General features: G+C 38.3%; 1 protein-coding gene across 1 annotated transcript; it reads left to right on the top strand.

Annotated features, from left to right (window-relative positions):
* The first annotated feature begins 69 nt into the window (after positions 1-69).
* On the top strand, positions 70-9249 carry bmp5 (bone morphogenetic protein 5). Its single transcript, XM_068723860.1, has 7 exons — positions 70-931; positions 3421-3613; positions 6567-6715; positions 7009-7206; positions 7691-7767; positions 7898-8008; positions 8155-9249. The coding sequence occupies exons 1-7, from the start codon at positions 436-438 to the stop codon at positions 8302-8304; spliced, it is 1374 nt and encodes a 457-aa protein (XP_068579961.1). The 5' UTR covers positions 70-435; the 3' UTR covers positions 8305-9249.
* Positions 9250-14733: the final 5484 nt, after the last annotated feature.

Raw genomic sequence — 14733 nt, 5'->3', positions numbered from 1 at the left:
CATTTTTTTTTTTACATATTTCAATACATTTCATCCACTGGAAATTCCTGGTTATCCCTCGACGTTATGGGCGTACCTACGTGTTTCTGCATCACAGAGGAGTAAGGTGAGGGACGGGGTCATAACTCCATAAATACTTGGTGTGGCAGACGCTTTGGATGGACCCTGGAGGAGTACATACAGCTGGAGGAAGCTTGCGCACTGGACAGGAGCGGCGACTTTTCTGCAAGCTGATACCTCACTTGTAGAAGGGCTGACTGGTAAAAAAAAGAAAAAAAGAAAGCCTCCTCAGTTACCACCGTGAAAGTTGTGGTGCCTCTGTCTAATATGGGAAGTCTATGAGTCCTTGTTGGCAGAGATATAACTTATTTTATTTTTCTCACGGAATGCGATGTAGTTCAACTTCACATCCCAAAGTGAACTGTATTTGTCAAGATGACAGCGCTTACACCTCTGAGCCGTGCTGTATTTGGACTCGCGTGGAGCTGTTTGAGTTTTCTATCCTGCGCTCATTGCGGGTTAAGTGACAACCATGTGCACTCCAGTTTTATTTACAGGAGGTTGCGCAATCACGAACGCAGGGAGATCCAGAGAGAGATCCTCTCCATCCTGGGCTTGCCTCACCGTCCTAGGCCCTTCTCTCCCGGGAAGCAGGCGTCCTCCGCGCCGCTGTTCATGCTCGACCTGTACAACGCCATGGCCGTGGAGGAGGAGGAGGGGATGCAGCAGCTGGGCGCCGGGAAGAGCTTCAGTGCCAAGGCTCAAGGGCACTCCAGGAAAGCTTACTACAGCCCCCAGTATGCCGGGTACTCTCGTGTGGCACAGCCTTACCGCGCGGCCCCGCTGTTGGGCCACAGCCCCGCACTCACCACTGCGCAGGACACCAACTTTCTCAATGATGCCGACATGGTCATGAGTTTTGTCAATTTAGGTAAGTGGCATTTAAGTGGGATCATTTCGCACCAGGATTCATTAAATCAATAGTAATTGAAATTCGAATGAAGGCCGCGTTTCAATATTATTTTGAGAAAACTCAAAGTATTAAAAAACTCCATCTCCAACTTCTCTTCATCTTAATTCCCTCCACTGTAAAGGAAATTAATAGGTAGGCTGTAATAAGGACATTATCTGAATGCACTTAATCCTGGATGAAAACCATTATGTTTTTTTTACATTAAGTGCAACATGTGTCCAATGCACTGTAGACTGCAGCACTAAAGCCTTCATCGTGTATTTCAAGAGACAAAGAGTTAGGTCTATCTTAATTCCATAAATAATTATTGGCCTGATTGCTGTTGATATCAACACATAATACATTTTATCAAAATATATATATATTTTTAATATATTTTTGACACAGGTAGATTTTTTGCTTAAATAACCTGAGATGTTGTCCAATAAAGAACTATACATCTTAGTTAAGTTCCTCTCACTCATATCATTCATAGGCTGTTTTGTCTACAATCTAAATGTCAACATGTACATTCACTTCAGTTGCTTTAGTCTTTTGTGAAATATTTAGTATTTAACAGAATTAGGCCCAACATTTTGACCTTTTGCCAATTTGTGCTGCTTTCTATTAAAAGGCAGCTGATCTGTATAATGATTGTGTTTGTTCAGTAGCAGCGACCCTTAACCTATAGTTCACAGCACCTTATCAGATGACTGTCTGACCTTGAGAAAATTGGTCTAAATTATTTCCTGTTGTTAAAATGGGAGTGATATTGACTGATGCCTTTATTTCACGAGTTTCTATCTCTAAGATCAAGGATTAGTAGTCATATTTGTAGCATTTATCGTTCTTTAATGAACATGGAAAGTTACTTAAAAATAAATATTACAATATACAGAAACCCAAATGAAAGATACAAAAGTTTACCATCGATAATCTTTAGATAATATTGGTATTGTAGTGTTAAGAATTTTATTTTCTTTATTATAGAGCAAAACATGCACAAGTGAATTTGTGTAGAGTTGCCTGGAAGTATAATCCCTCACCTTGGCCTAAGCCCATCTGTTTCCACTTACCACTATACCAGGGCATGTACACTGTCAGCCTTGAAAGCTCTGCTCTCGTTCTGGGGACTGTCAGTGAAGTGTTCAATGGGGCTCTGTCTTTATTACAGTACACTCAAATATAGCTACTGACCTCAACTGTTTTAGAAACGTCTATGTGGCATTTCATGCAGTTTAATATGGTTACTGGAACCATTTGAACTTTCAGTGTATAAATAGTCAGCTATTGAAAATATATACAATGCACATACATGAGATTGTATGCAAGAGGAGTGAAGATAAAACACACCAGTAATTTATTAGTCTTGTCAACAAAATATGGACACTGCCCTGGTAGCACAAGTAGAATCCAATTCATATGCAACACATCAAGAATGCTCAAGGCTCTACCTTAACAGAGAATGAAGTCATTATTATTCAATCTTCATGTTAAACTTAAATGCTCTCAGTGGCAACTCTGCTTCAGATTACTGCCTGTGGCTAATATAATGGAACACGCTCAGTGGGTAAAAGTCAGAGCTGACCTCTGACCTGTTTGTGCTAAGTAACCACAGGCGTCCTCTCTCGATAAAATATCAGGGAAATGCACTGCATGATATCCCTACGGGTGTCAGAAAATCCACTGACCTCAGCCACATGCCACTTTTCTGCTACTAGGCAGGGGTGTGAAACAGTTAGTGGCATCAAGGTATCTTTTGTCAGCATATTCATATTGTTGATACACTTTGATTATTAGAGTCATTACATTGAGGGGCTTGATTTTATCTATGAAAATAGATACAGCCTCTTGAAAAATTCCAGCTGCACATTTATTTCAGTGCTGCAAAATATAAAATACATGTTACAAGATTTTAAACATTTAAAAAAAAAAAGAAGCATCTTATGTCACTCATTATATTCAAAATATTTCGTTTTACAGGTTAAGGGTCATTAAACACTCCGAGCACATTGCATGAAACCTACAGGAGGTCAGTATGAGGTCAGAAATGAGGTCAGAGTAGACGCTGACATGACAGTGAAGAATCCTGTCTTTTCTCTCACATGAGGAGCAGACGAATGTGTCTTTAATTGAAATCAGCCTGTTTTTCTTAACTGACAGCCCATTCATCATGGCCAGAGAATGCAGTTAGGCACACAGTAGAGGGCCTGTCTGGGAACTGCTACCTGTATTCAGTTGACTGATTTAATGAACTGGAAAGTGCTTTTGTTGGTAGTCAAAATGTTTGGATTGGACCTGGAATGTAAAAGAAGATGTGATAAATTACTCTTTTTCTGTGAATTAATGCTGGCATATTTTCTCTTTAGAGCAACGCACGCAGAGGTTCAGAGGTCATATTTGTTTTATCAGCGTGAGCTTTGCTGCCAGTAAAAATGAAACTTATCATAAAATATTTTCTTTCCCAGTGGAGAAAGATAAAGATTTTTCTCATCAACGAAGACACTACAAGGAATTCCGTTTTGATCTGACTCAGATCCCAGAGGGAGAGGCGGTGACTGCTGCAGAGTTTCGGATCTATAAGGACCGCAGTCATGCCCGCTACGACAATATTACTCTGAAGGTTACCATATATCAAGTCATCAAGGAATATCAAAACAAGTAAGCACCCGATCACTCAAAAGCAAACATTAAAAGCAGTGGTGGATAGTAACTAAGTAGAGTCAAGTACTGTACTTAAGTACAATTTTGAGGTACTTGCTTTTTACATACTTCAATTTCCTGCTACTATACTACAACAATTTCCAATACAGGTATTGTATTTTTTACAGAAGTGAAAGTTTTTGAGATTTTACATATAAACATATGACCAGCTTACAAAAAACGATGTATAATTACAGATTAAACTGCCAACAATATATAAAGTAGTTAAATTAGCTCTACCTCTATCAGCTAAAACATTAAAGTGCGGCTTGCTAATCGGACATTTTAGTCCAGTAGCACTCTGACAGGGGCTCGATGAGTAGTTTGACCCCATGCAGTTATCTTATTTCACAGTTAAAAAGGCAAATGGTCTAACAGCTAGTGTCTTGCACTAGTTAAAACTTTCCACTCACACAGAACGCCCTTCTATCTCCAACTCTGTTCTCCTTCATTCGCACCATGTCTGCCTTACCAATATAGTTCTCGGATAAAGAGAAGTCCATTAGCAAGTTGGCCACTTATGAAGCTTGGAAGGTCCATCAGTTATCACTCGTCTTGTGTTGCCTGCCAAGCTGGCCGGGTCCCAGATGAAACCATGAGGGCCCACAATAGGGGGGAAGGGGCTCCCGCGGGTCCTCCTGTGGTCACTGTTATGCCCACCACCTGCCTGTCTTAACAATATTCCGGAAGTTTAAGCCATGACATAGCTGAATACACAAGGGTGTACTTAAAAGTGGGCCCACATTTGCTTGCCAAAAATGTGTGTGGGTGATTGAAGGGGAGATATGGGCCTCCTGGGCTTTGAAAAGGTCCAAGTCAATGGACTCTGCCATCTTAAAGGGAAAGACTGCTCAGTCTAAGTTTTCACAAACGATTTAATGGGGAATCGTTTGTTTGAGTTAGTGTTCACAAAGAAGAACAACTATTTCCCAGTGCAAGAAATGTTAGAAACAATATTGGAGTATGTGATTTTAAAACAACCACTTTGCTCAAGTTTTTCCTCAACTTAGATTGCCGATTAAAATCATATTATATGAGCACTCTTTGTTTGTAAGCTTACTCTTCTATTCTTTTCTTTTTTTTTCAACACAAATTAATCACTGCCAATTGTTTGAAGTTGGTTATTTCTACAAAATCCACTTGAACAACAACATAGGTATGGTTAAGTTAGCCATTAGTTATAGGTTTAAGTTGCTAAATAAAACCCCATTGTTGGGGCATCGTAGGGGTTTAAGATACTGACTTTAATATCTAATGCATTTCCTTGCCTTTAAAACATTTACAGAGTTGATTTTTGTTAGAGTGTGAAACTTACAGTTGTAAATGTGTTTACATTCATGTTTGCTTGCAAGCAGTTTTCTTCACAAAATATTTTGTTACTTTATTTTCACTGTCGATCGGGGAAACCAGCGTCCTTCAGCATAAGAACGGAACAAAACGAGGACCTCTTTAAAACATATTGCTTCATATATCTACAGTACTAGTGGTCAAAAACTCCACAGGGTACCTTTAAAGTCATACTATACGCACCACTCTGACCTCCTTCCACTCCACTATATCAACGTCACACTACGTTCTGCACTGCAACTGAATTTTGCTAACTGAACATAAATTGCTAATGGAGAAGTGGCACATGAGCATAATTTGCGGGAGACAGACTAAAAAAAAAAGGGTTACTTCTATTTCTGGTATCCACTCACTTTAACTGACTCTCTGTGGAACAGTACATCCAGTAATCACAGATGAAGGGGCAGGATAAGCATTTTCCTCTTGGATATGGCTTTGGGAATTGTGAATTCTTACCTCCACAAACTAAATTATCACAGGATATGAACTTAATACTGTACGTTTTAAGAGGAAGTTCACCATTATGTCAATCATAACGACTGACTTCATGTGGAATTCAACATGAGGTTTGAGTTTTATTACACCTGTAATAAACACACGAATAATTCCTGAACTATTCTTCGACGAGCTCCATGTAACCGCAAACACTAAACAGGCACTGCCTTATCCGATCTGCCACTTGAAAGGAAACCAATGCAAATTGCAAAGCGAGACTTTTTCAACTCTGGGTTTATTGATGCCGTATGTTAAAAATACACAAGGGCAGATATACATAATTCATAACTCTTGAAATATTTTGCCCATCAAATAGCTGAAATGTTGGCACACGTTAAACCATACAACTCTGCAGTTCATTACAAGTCACAGCTCCTTCAATAATAGCCACACTGCTTTCTTTTTATCTCCAGTACAAAGGCACACAAAAATGACCAAATTACTCTTACATACAAAATCACAAGTTTTCAATAATGAAAGCATTTTTAGAAGAAGTATGTTGGTTTCAAAAGGATGAAGAGATAAAGAAACTACAATAAAACTGTAATAAAAACACTTAGATTTTTGGCCTATGCTTCAGAGTTTGGGCTAAAGCATCCATTTGTGATCAGTCAGTGATACCTCGTTTATTTGTTCCAGTCCAACTGGTAACAACCTCTTGGACCCAGTTTCTATGCCCTCAAAGAAGCATATGGTTTCCTTTTTGTGTGCCATTAAAGCTATGCAACATTAAGGTGCACATGTTTTTATTTTCTCCAGACTGTAGCAGACACTGAGGTTTAATAATTAGTTTAAAATGCAGTGGTAAAGTGACCACATTCATTTCACTAGAACCTCTCAGAAACGCAGGAGTAGCAATCTTGAAATCCAACATATGCACAGAGACTAAATACGTTTTCAGTGGATTTTGATGTATTTTAAATAATTAGAAGAGATACTGTGTGTCGCTTTTTGTTGTATAATAGCAGTTGCTGCTTGCATGTGTGCACTGGCTGTTTGAGTTTGCATCACTTTGACTGTGGCTTATTTAATGCAGATGTTTGTCTCATTGTTTTTTTCTTACCTTCAGCGATGCAGAGACGTTCTTGCTCGACTCCAAAAGGGTCCAGGCATCTGATGGAGGCTGGTTAGTGTTCGACATCACGACCACCAGTAACCACTGGGTGATGAACCCACAGCAGAACTTAGGCCTGCAGCTCTGTGTGGAGACTGGAGATGGTAAGTGAAGTTCAGTTTTTCTTCCTATAAATTTGTTTTACTTTTGGGATATAGAAAATGTCAGGAAGTTAAGACAGTATGAGGTAATTTAGACAAATGGGACTTGTATATCTGACAATCTGTGGATTATTTTATATTTGCTATTAACAAATGGCCACAAAACAGATCAACGGCTGGACCAAGCATTCGTAAAGATACTAGACTAACCTTAAAGGCAGTCATAAAAATTATGCAAAATCCCATTTCCTTTAGTTATATAGTGAACTGTATATTTACCTTCTGTTTGTTTAAAGGTCGAAGTATCAACATAAAATCTGCCGGAATAATTGGGAGGAATGGGCCCCAGTCCAAACAGCCTTTCCTGGTTGCTTTCTTCAAGGCCAGTGGGGTGTTGCTTCGCTCTGTCAGAGCTGCTGGTGGTAAAAAAAAGAACCACAATCGCAATAAATCTACTAATCAACAAGAATCCTCTAGGGCACCAAAAACCGGAGGTATGTGCACTTTTATGATGTAGTTAAGATGCTACGATAGTTTATTATAATGTCTTTTAGTCAATACACATCTGATCTCTTGATTCGATTTTAATGACATCCTTTTGCCTGGCTAACGAGCTGGCCATCTTTCCATCAGACGGTCCAACCATTTGTTAGACTCGCCAACTTAATTTCCAGCAGCAAGATATCTCTACAATTACTGGCCAGACTGCAAACTGATGTGGAAAAGAAAACACCTATTTTATTTCAAATGTATCACTAAAATGTAGTGATGAACAAAGCCCAACTGTAGGATGATATTGTGTACTTCCAAAAGTCTGTATTTATGGACTGCATATATGTATTTCTAGTGCATTTGTTCAGACGCTTTTTAGATTTCAATGCCACTGTTTACCTTCCTACAGTTAAGACATAAAACAATATTAACATTCATTACTTTTTGTTATCAATAATAGCCTTTTATTTTTGTTCTTTTTCTCAGATTACAACACAAGTGAACAGAAGCAAGCCTGCAAGAAGCATGAACTTTACGTCAGTTTTCGAGATTTGGGCTGGCAGGTAAGACAAAAATGTTTCACATCACAAAACATTTATATCGTTAACAAATGACAGTAACACAGTGAACAATGCCTTTTGATTGAGATTATCAGGTGTCCTAAATAAAGAAAGCTCATCATTTTTTGTCAAGGATTGGATTATCGCACCTGAGGGCTATGCTGCTTTTTACTGTGATGGGGAATGCTCTTTTCCACTCAACGCACACATGAATGCAACAAATCATGCAATTGTGCAAACGCTGGTAAGTATTCTTTAGAGTGCATTGCATTGCGTAAAGCAATAAAAAATAATGTTATAAGCTACCATAATGTTCTCAACAGTTATTATTCATTTAAAACTCACTGCTGTTGCACCTCTTTTAAACCTACTTCATGCTCTCATTTATAGGTCCATTTAATGTTTCCTGACAACGTGCCAAAGCCATGCTGTGCCCCGACCAAGCTCAACGCAATATCAGTGCTTTACTTTGATGACAGCTCAAACGTTATCCTCAAGAAATACAGAAATATGGTAGTTAGGTCTTGTGGTTGCCATTAATGCCGGGCTAACTTTAATTTTTAATTTATGTGATCTGGTATGGGATTCGCTGGAAAACACATCTGCTGCAGGTGTGATGTGATGTACAGTATTATGTATATAAAGTTTTATTACCTAATTTATTTTATTTTCTTTTTCTAAAATAGCACTGAATATTGTGATATTTAAATAATTAGGACAAAATGTTGATTTTACGTCAGTTATCAGTTAACTTTTGTGTCCATTGGCATATACTCCCTCTTATTTACGTCTGTATGATAACTTTCATGAGTTAACTATTCACTGGAGTCATCGTGATGCATAAGCTCGCCTCCCCTTCTGCTATATGTGTTTGAGCTTTAAACACTCACTGAGCTAGAATTATACATGGATCTCAGTATTTGGTGTTTTTCTTCCATGTTAATTTTGTCTCTTAGTTTCATTATGGACCGCAGCTATAATGACACATACAGAATAATGTAGTATCACAAGTTAATTTGTCAAACAACGGAGACCACGCGATGATGCCATGATTAACATCACAACTTCAACCGGCTGTTGGAAAAATTGTGAATCAAATTGGATGACTAGCAAGAAAAAATAATGAGTGTTCTCAAATGTGAACCAAACTGCCCAAAGCTATTTTCAAGCCACCACTGTCTTTCAGCACTGATACTGTTTCGCCTTTTCCAAGCCAGCTTTTTTTGTTTTTCATAAGAGAGTGTGTTCACAGACGGGGATTATGTCAGTCTGGAATGAAACGCTCATAATGTTGAGTGTTCACTTATGAATGCTTTACACATTATGTCATTTTTTTAAACAATGGTTATGTAAATCTCTTTCATAAACACTGTTTTGTCATTCCTCTGTGGACTAGCTGTAAACTAATTCTATCTTATGTTTGGGCAAAGTATATCTTAATGTAGAGTGTTGTGTATTTTAATAAATGTACCACTTGAAAACTCATCTTTGGCTTTGCCTTTACTTGACCTCACAGCTTTTCTTGCTCCATCTATCACCCTAAACTATATGCAGTTATGCATTTAATCTTGGGGCTTTTCCCCTCTGATCCAGCTGCAAGTCCTCCAGCCTTTTCAAATTCAAGTTGTCTTTTTGTATTTCTGTTTGGAGTTCTGCGGATGTTTTACACACTGTTGCCAGACTACTGTCTCAGATTTATAAATGTTTGACAAGTAGGATATAAACTAGAGGTCCACCCATGAGGCCTGTTGACATGCTCTTGAGGAGTGGTATTGCTGGTGGTACATTGCTTGCAGTGCTGTGACCTAGACAGCCCAAAAAGGGTGATTATCGTGAGGCTGCAAGCAGAGTGTGGTATATCATTTTGTAAGTAATCCCTTCCTGATTATGGGAAAAGATACCATCCATCACATGATTTGTGTGATTTGTATGGCACACGTCTGCTTGCCTGCATTCTGTTTACTGCTATTTTAGATGTTGCCATCTGCTCAGAGCTAAGATTCACCTCTGGAAACAAAGTGGTGACCATAAACTAAACTGATTGTTGCCGTATTCCCTACTCATTCAGGATAAGCAGAAATTTCCAGACATTTGCGAGCAAACAAGCTTTTTTTTTTGTCAGAGAAGCCCTCTGGTTACACAGGGATTTTCAATGGTCTTGGAAATCTAGGGATTAGGTTAAGGATTAATAATTATTTACACAACTGTGTTGACCTTAACTGAACACAGGATATGTACTGTTGCACTTTTTCTCCCCTTACCCTCCCACTTTTATAACATTTTTTTTCTCTGACATGGCAGAACATTGAGTGACTGTATTTCACTTAATTAAAAGCAGTGGCTGGCCGGCCCAGATGTTATGTGGGCTCCATCTAAAAGGAGTGTTGACATTCACTGAATAGAAGAGGCCACCTGCTAACTTAACTCTTGGCTTGAGGGGTGATTTGCATTCCTGTGGCCTGTTGCCTGGCATGATTACTCCTAGCACTTCACAATCCCATCTACTGTTTAATATTATGGATTCTTTCCAATATAGCTACATTTCTTCCTTTTCTGCTACGCAGGAGCTGCTATGAATGACCTTCTATTTAAGTTCTCCAAAACTACACAGCCCTCTCGACAGCGACCTTCTGACCACATGAAAGGAAAGGGTAACAATTGCCTTACTCAGGGCAGATAAATATAGTGGCCCCTTCTCCTCTGAAACCCCCGTGGTCAAAAAACAGGCTCCAGTGAGTCAGAGGTGCCTTGACATTCATCAGATCAGCACTTCCACTTCTGAAACATGCTGGAAAAGGGTCACAACTCATCACAGTTTATGTGAAGGGATTCTTGTGAATTACTCATTAATCAAGATCTCAGGTTTATAGTATATTTCACAACTTACTCTTGGCTTTACATAAACACAGTCACATAATATCTGGATGTGTTTCCAGTGCTGATTTAAGATATTTATTTTTTCCACCACAAACATGTTTATTCTCATAAGCTGATTGAGAAAACAGACACGTCCACATGAGCGGCTGTTAAGAACATGTTCTTTTGTTCAGCAAATGTGATATATTCAGTGAGGAGAGATCATCTTGAAGCTCTTAGCAGGCCGAAGCTGGCTGGCTCGCAAATGGCTTTTTTAATCTAATCTAAACCATCACCAGCAGCAAATATGTTGACAAATATTACAAAACAAAAAGCTAAAGCAACAAGCCGTCCATCTTGTCAGACCACTGACAGTGGTGTTCGTGCTGGAGGCTTCTCCAGAGATGTCCTCACAGATCACATCACAGAGGATACAATATTTTGTAGTCTGTTTTCTTCATCCAATAATGATTAAAGCCCACTTTTAGAGGAATGGTGTCTCAGCCCTGCATGTTAAATAGTCTTTAAACTAGTCTTTAAAGAAGTAAATCAAGATAATTTGCTGTTTCAGTTTGTGAAAGTATGTGAAAGCAAAGCATGCAACAAAATAGTTAAGAAATATTGAAATGTTTTACTTATTATGTATGGGCAACCAAAAATAAAAACTTCTTATTTTCAACAGTGTATTTTCTAATGGCAATGGCTCTTAAATCTCTTTAAGGCTTCCCAGTCTTGAAGAACACTTCCCATAAAGATTAATCTATAGTGTATTTCAAGTATTTTGAGTAGCTGATCATTTTTCTAAACAAGTGTTCTGAATGAGGACACTTGTAATTGAATGAAAATCAAATGTGGTTGGTCCATGGAAGAAAAGTTGGATTTTACACAAACATACTTGTAAACTGTGAAACTAAACATTTGCTCACAGCCTTAGTGGAGTTTAATAGGCCAGTTACTGTGAAGGTACACTTCTAGTTAAGTGTTATATTTGCGACGTTGACTGTCATTAATGTGCTCAATTAGAGGTACAGTCGGCTCTAATGCAGGCCGGTAAGATGATTGACATGATGCTTATTTTCATCACATTTTGGTCAATCTAATACAAGTACAAAACATAACAGTTATTGTTCGTTTGGTTTAGTAATTCCATGTTTCACGGATTTACCCTCAGAGGACTTTTTCTTCCCGAGGCTCAACGTTTATTTTTAAAGTGTCACCTTGCAGTCCATCCACAAGGCAAGTGAAATTGTATCTAATAAAAATGTTGTGCAGTTTACCTAATTCATCCCCCACATATGGTTCTCCTTATTTGTATTCAGTGGGTGGGCTATGACTTCCATACAGCTCAATCAGACCCTCTTGAAGAGGGAGACCATATGGGTCGCATTTTTACATGTTGTTTGGTATGACAAGGCTGCAGCAGGACCAGCGAGGAATGTGACAAAAGGCAACGCAGAAACACCGTGATGTTTGCTTGTTATTCACATATGCAACAGAGGGTTTGGGGTTCTTGGAGTTGCAACAGACTGTTTGTGAAGTCAACTGTCACTTCCCATTAGCACTAGAGGTGGCACCTGGGCATATAAACTGTTTTTATTTTATTTTGGCTGGATATAACACATGCAATATGGCTTAATTTCATCATTAAATATAGTTTAGCAGTGCTTTGCTGAGATGATTTAATAAATAAACAAAAATCGAATAAATTCAAACCCTTTGTTCACAACTCTATAAAATCTATTTAGACGCAGTTGGTTTTAAAGTGAGGTTGTGAATTGGGCTTTCTGTTTTCTTTTTTCTATTGCATGCAGCATTTATGAAACTTTCCGTGAGAATCCAGAAAAACATGTGAGTATTTAAAGATTATTTTGTGGGGTTGTCTCAGTAGAAATAAAATCTTCTGACATGCTAATAATGTCTGCTCTCTTCTATTTATGCAGTTTAGTTATGTCCTCCTGTCACCCATCTATCATCAATTTATGTCAAAAAAAGAAAGTTTGAAAGGAAAAATACAAACCAAAGCAGATGCACAGGATATTAACCTGTTTCTGAGGCCAAGGATGTCTCTATCCTGTACTAACCGTGCTGATTTATCACCGAGCTTCTAAACCAATGTTTAAAATGCTGCCAAACAGGGTACATCAGAAGAACCTGGGCATATTTGGGCACCATTATGAACAAGGAAAATAATAAAGAACAAAAGCAAGACAGAAAAAGCATAATTCACTCTATAAAAGTAAACCCTTTCTATTGAAACCTGCTGCTCTGTTGTTTTCAACAGTGATCAGTGAAAGCAATCTTTACATTTAAGACACTGATGAGTTAATCATCATCCTTATATAAGACTCTTAAAGGTATCTAGTATTCATACTGTCAATTGGTGGTTACAGTTTGCTAAGTAGAACTGCAACCTCCGTCTTAACCTCTTTCCAGCTGATTACAGAAAGACAATGGCACATCTTTCACATTAGTTCAATAAACTGCTTGATTCAATAGCTCTTGGATGCCTCTTACATTATGCATGTCCATTATTCAACGCAATATTTGGCACTAAGGTTATTTTCTGTCTTAACTGCACATTACACGTTATGTAACACAAATACGCTGTGTTTGGTGTTGTCAGCTTCTTTGGATACATTTTAAAAAACTGGATTTTGTAGAAAAAATATGTTTTGTTTAAAAAAAGTAAGGTCTGAAAACAATTTATTGGCATCTGTACTGAAACTAGTATTAGTATTAAAACAATGATCCTCGGCCCTAGACCAGGATGATGGGGACTTAGTTTATCTTTCCTGTCATCGTCTTGCACCACCATAAGAATAATGAACTAAACATGCTACTGTACCAATTTAGAGAGCAAATAGAGATGTCAACGGCCAACACATAATCCAGTTCACGTGTATTCTGGCTGTTGTAAATTTTGCTGTGAAATTCAATTTCTCCCACCAAGGATTGTGATAAACTGAAGGAAATCGCTATACTTTATGATCCGGTTGGAGCAGTGATCCAGGCGTGAAGTCCTCTGCGGTACAATATAAAAATCTGCACGATAAATATCTGGCTGCTTAGAAACATCCGCTTGAATGTATCTGTGACTAAGTGGGGTTAACTGGTGCCTTTGTGAAGAAAAAAAGTGAAGACTGTAGCAGAATGAATGAATGATATGGTTGTATTACAGCCAATTAATTATTAACTGGTGTTTTTTTCTGCTCTTGTTAAATCTAATATTCTTCATTCTCAACAGGCGGGTGCCACAGCATTACATTAGGCTGCATGTACAGAGCCAGGGATATCGCATTTCATCCATCATTGCCCAACAGTCTTGATCATATGTGGACACAACACACAGGTCAGTGGCTTTTGTGACTGAGAGCCACAGGACGCTCTGTGGTGTGATTACTGTGAGGATAATCTTTAACACACATGCTGTCTCTAAGGGGAGCTGTGGAAAGTTTCTTCAGAGCGGCCAGCCTTCCTGAAGAAACTGTAAGGTAGGCGGCTATTTTTAACAGGGCTTTACATTTTATTTTATTTTAAAAGTGTGGTCATTTGTGTTCTCTTGGTACGTAGTTGAATGTAAATGAGAAAGGATGGTGATACCTTTCCTTCTACAAGAGCAAAATTATTTATAAACATTCATTCTTTGCCCTTTTGTATGGAATGTTTTATTCATGGTTTCAAATATACACCATCAAGTGGTCTGTTTTTGTAGGACTGGGTGTAATTATTCTAACTATACATCCAACAAACCCTTCCATCTTCTCTGGGTAAGAAGGACTATGTCATCATGATTATTGCTTTCAGGGTGATGATCATGGGCTATTCACTCAGCATCAGGACTCTCTTGTTGTTACAGTTCAGTTAAATCCATGATGTAGAAATTGAAGACGGATGGAGGATGAAAATTGATTTAATCTGGATCCTGTTTTCTTTCACCCACTTTGTTTTCAGTATATATCTGAGAGCTTAAAGCCTCTTTCAAGCCCTGCCGAAACCTGTACTCTATAAAGTACTATTTTTCACATCTGTTTCTTTCTTAGTGCCAAAAAGAGAATAGTCTCTTTATTTCAAATGCAAACTTTTCCAGTTCAGAAACGCGTTGTGACATTTGCA

This window comes from Cebidichthys violaceus, unplaced genomic scaffold, assembly GCF_023349555.1.
Source record: "Cebidichthys violaceus isolate CVI_PGR_0920_01 unplaced genomic scaffold, fCebVio1.0.p SCAF_10, whole genome shotgun sequence".
NCBI lineage: Eukaryota > Metazoa > Chordata > Actinopteri > Perciformes > Stichaeidae > Cebidichthys > Cebidichthys violaceus.
This window is presented reverse-complemented; position numbering and strand designations above follow the sequence as displayed.

Coding starts and splice junctions, on each gene's coding strand:
- bmp5 (XM_068723860.1), top strand. CDS start 436: ATGACAGCGCTTACACCTCTGAGCCGTGCTGTATTTGGACTCGCGTGG. Junction 7,768..7,897: donor TTCGAGATTTGGGCTGGCAG/GTAAGACAAAAA, acceptor TTTTTTGTCAAG/GATTGGATTATCGCACCTGA. Junction 8,009..8,154: donor ATGCAATTGTGCAAACGCTG/GTAAGTATTCTT, acceptor TCTCATTTATAG/GTCCATTTAATGTTTCCTGA.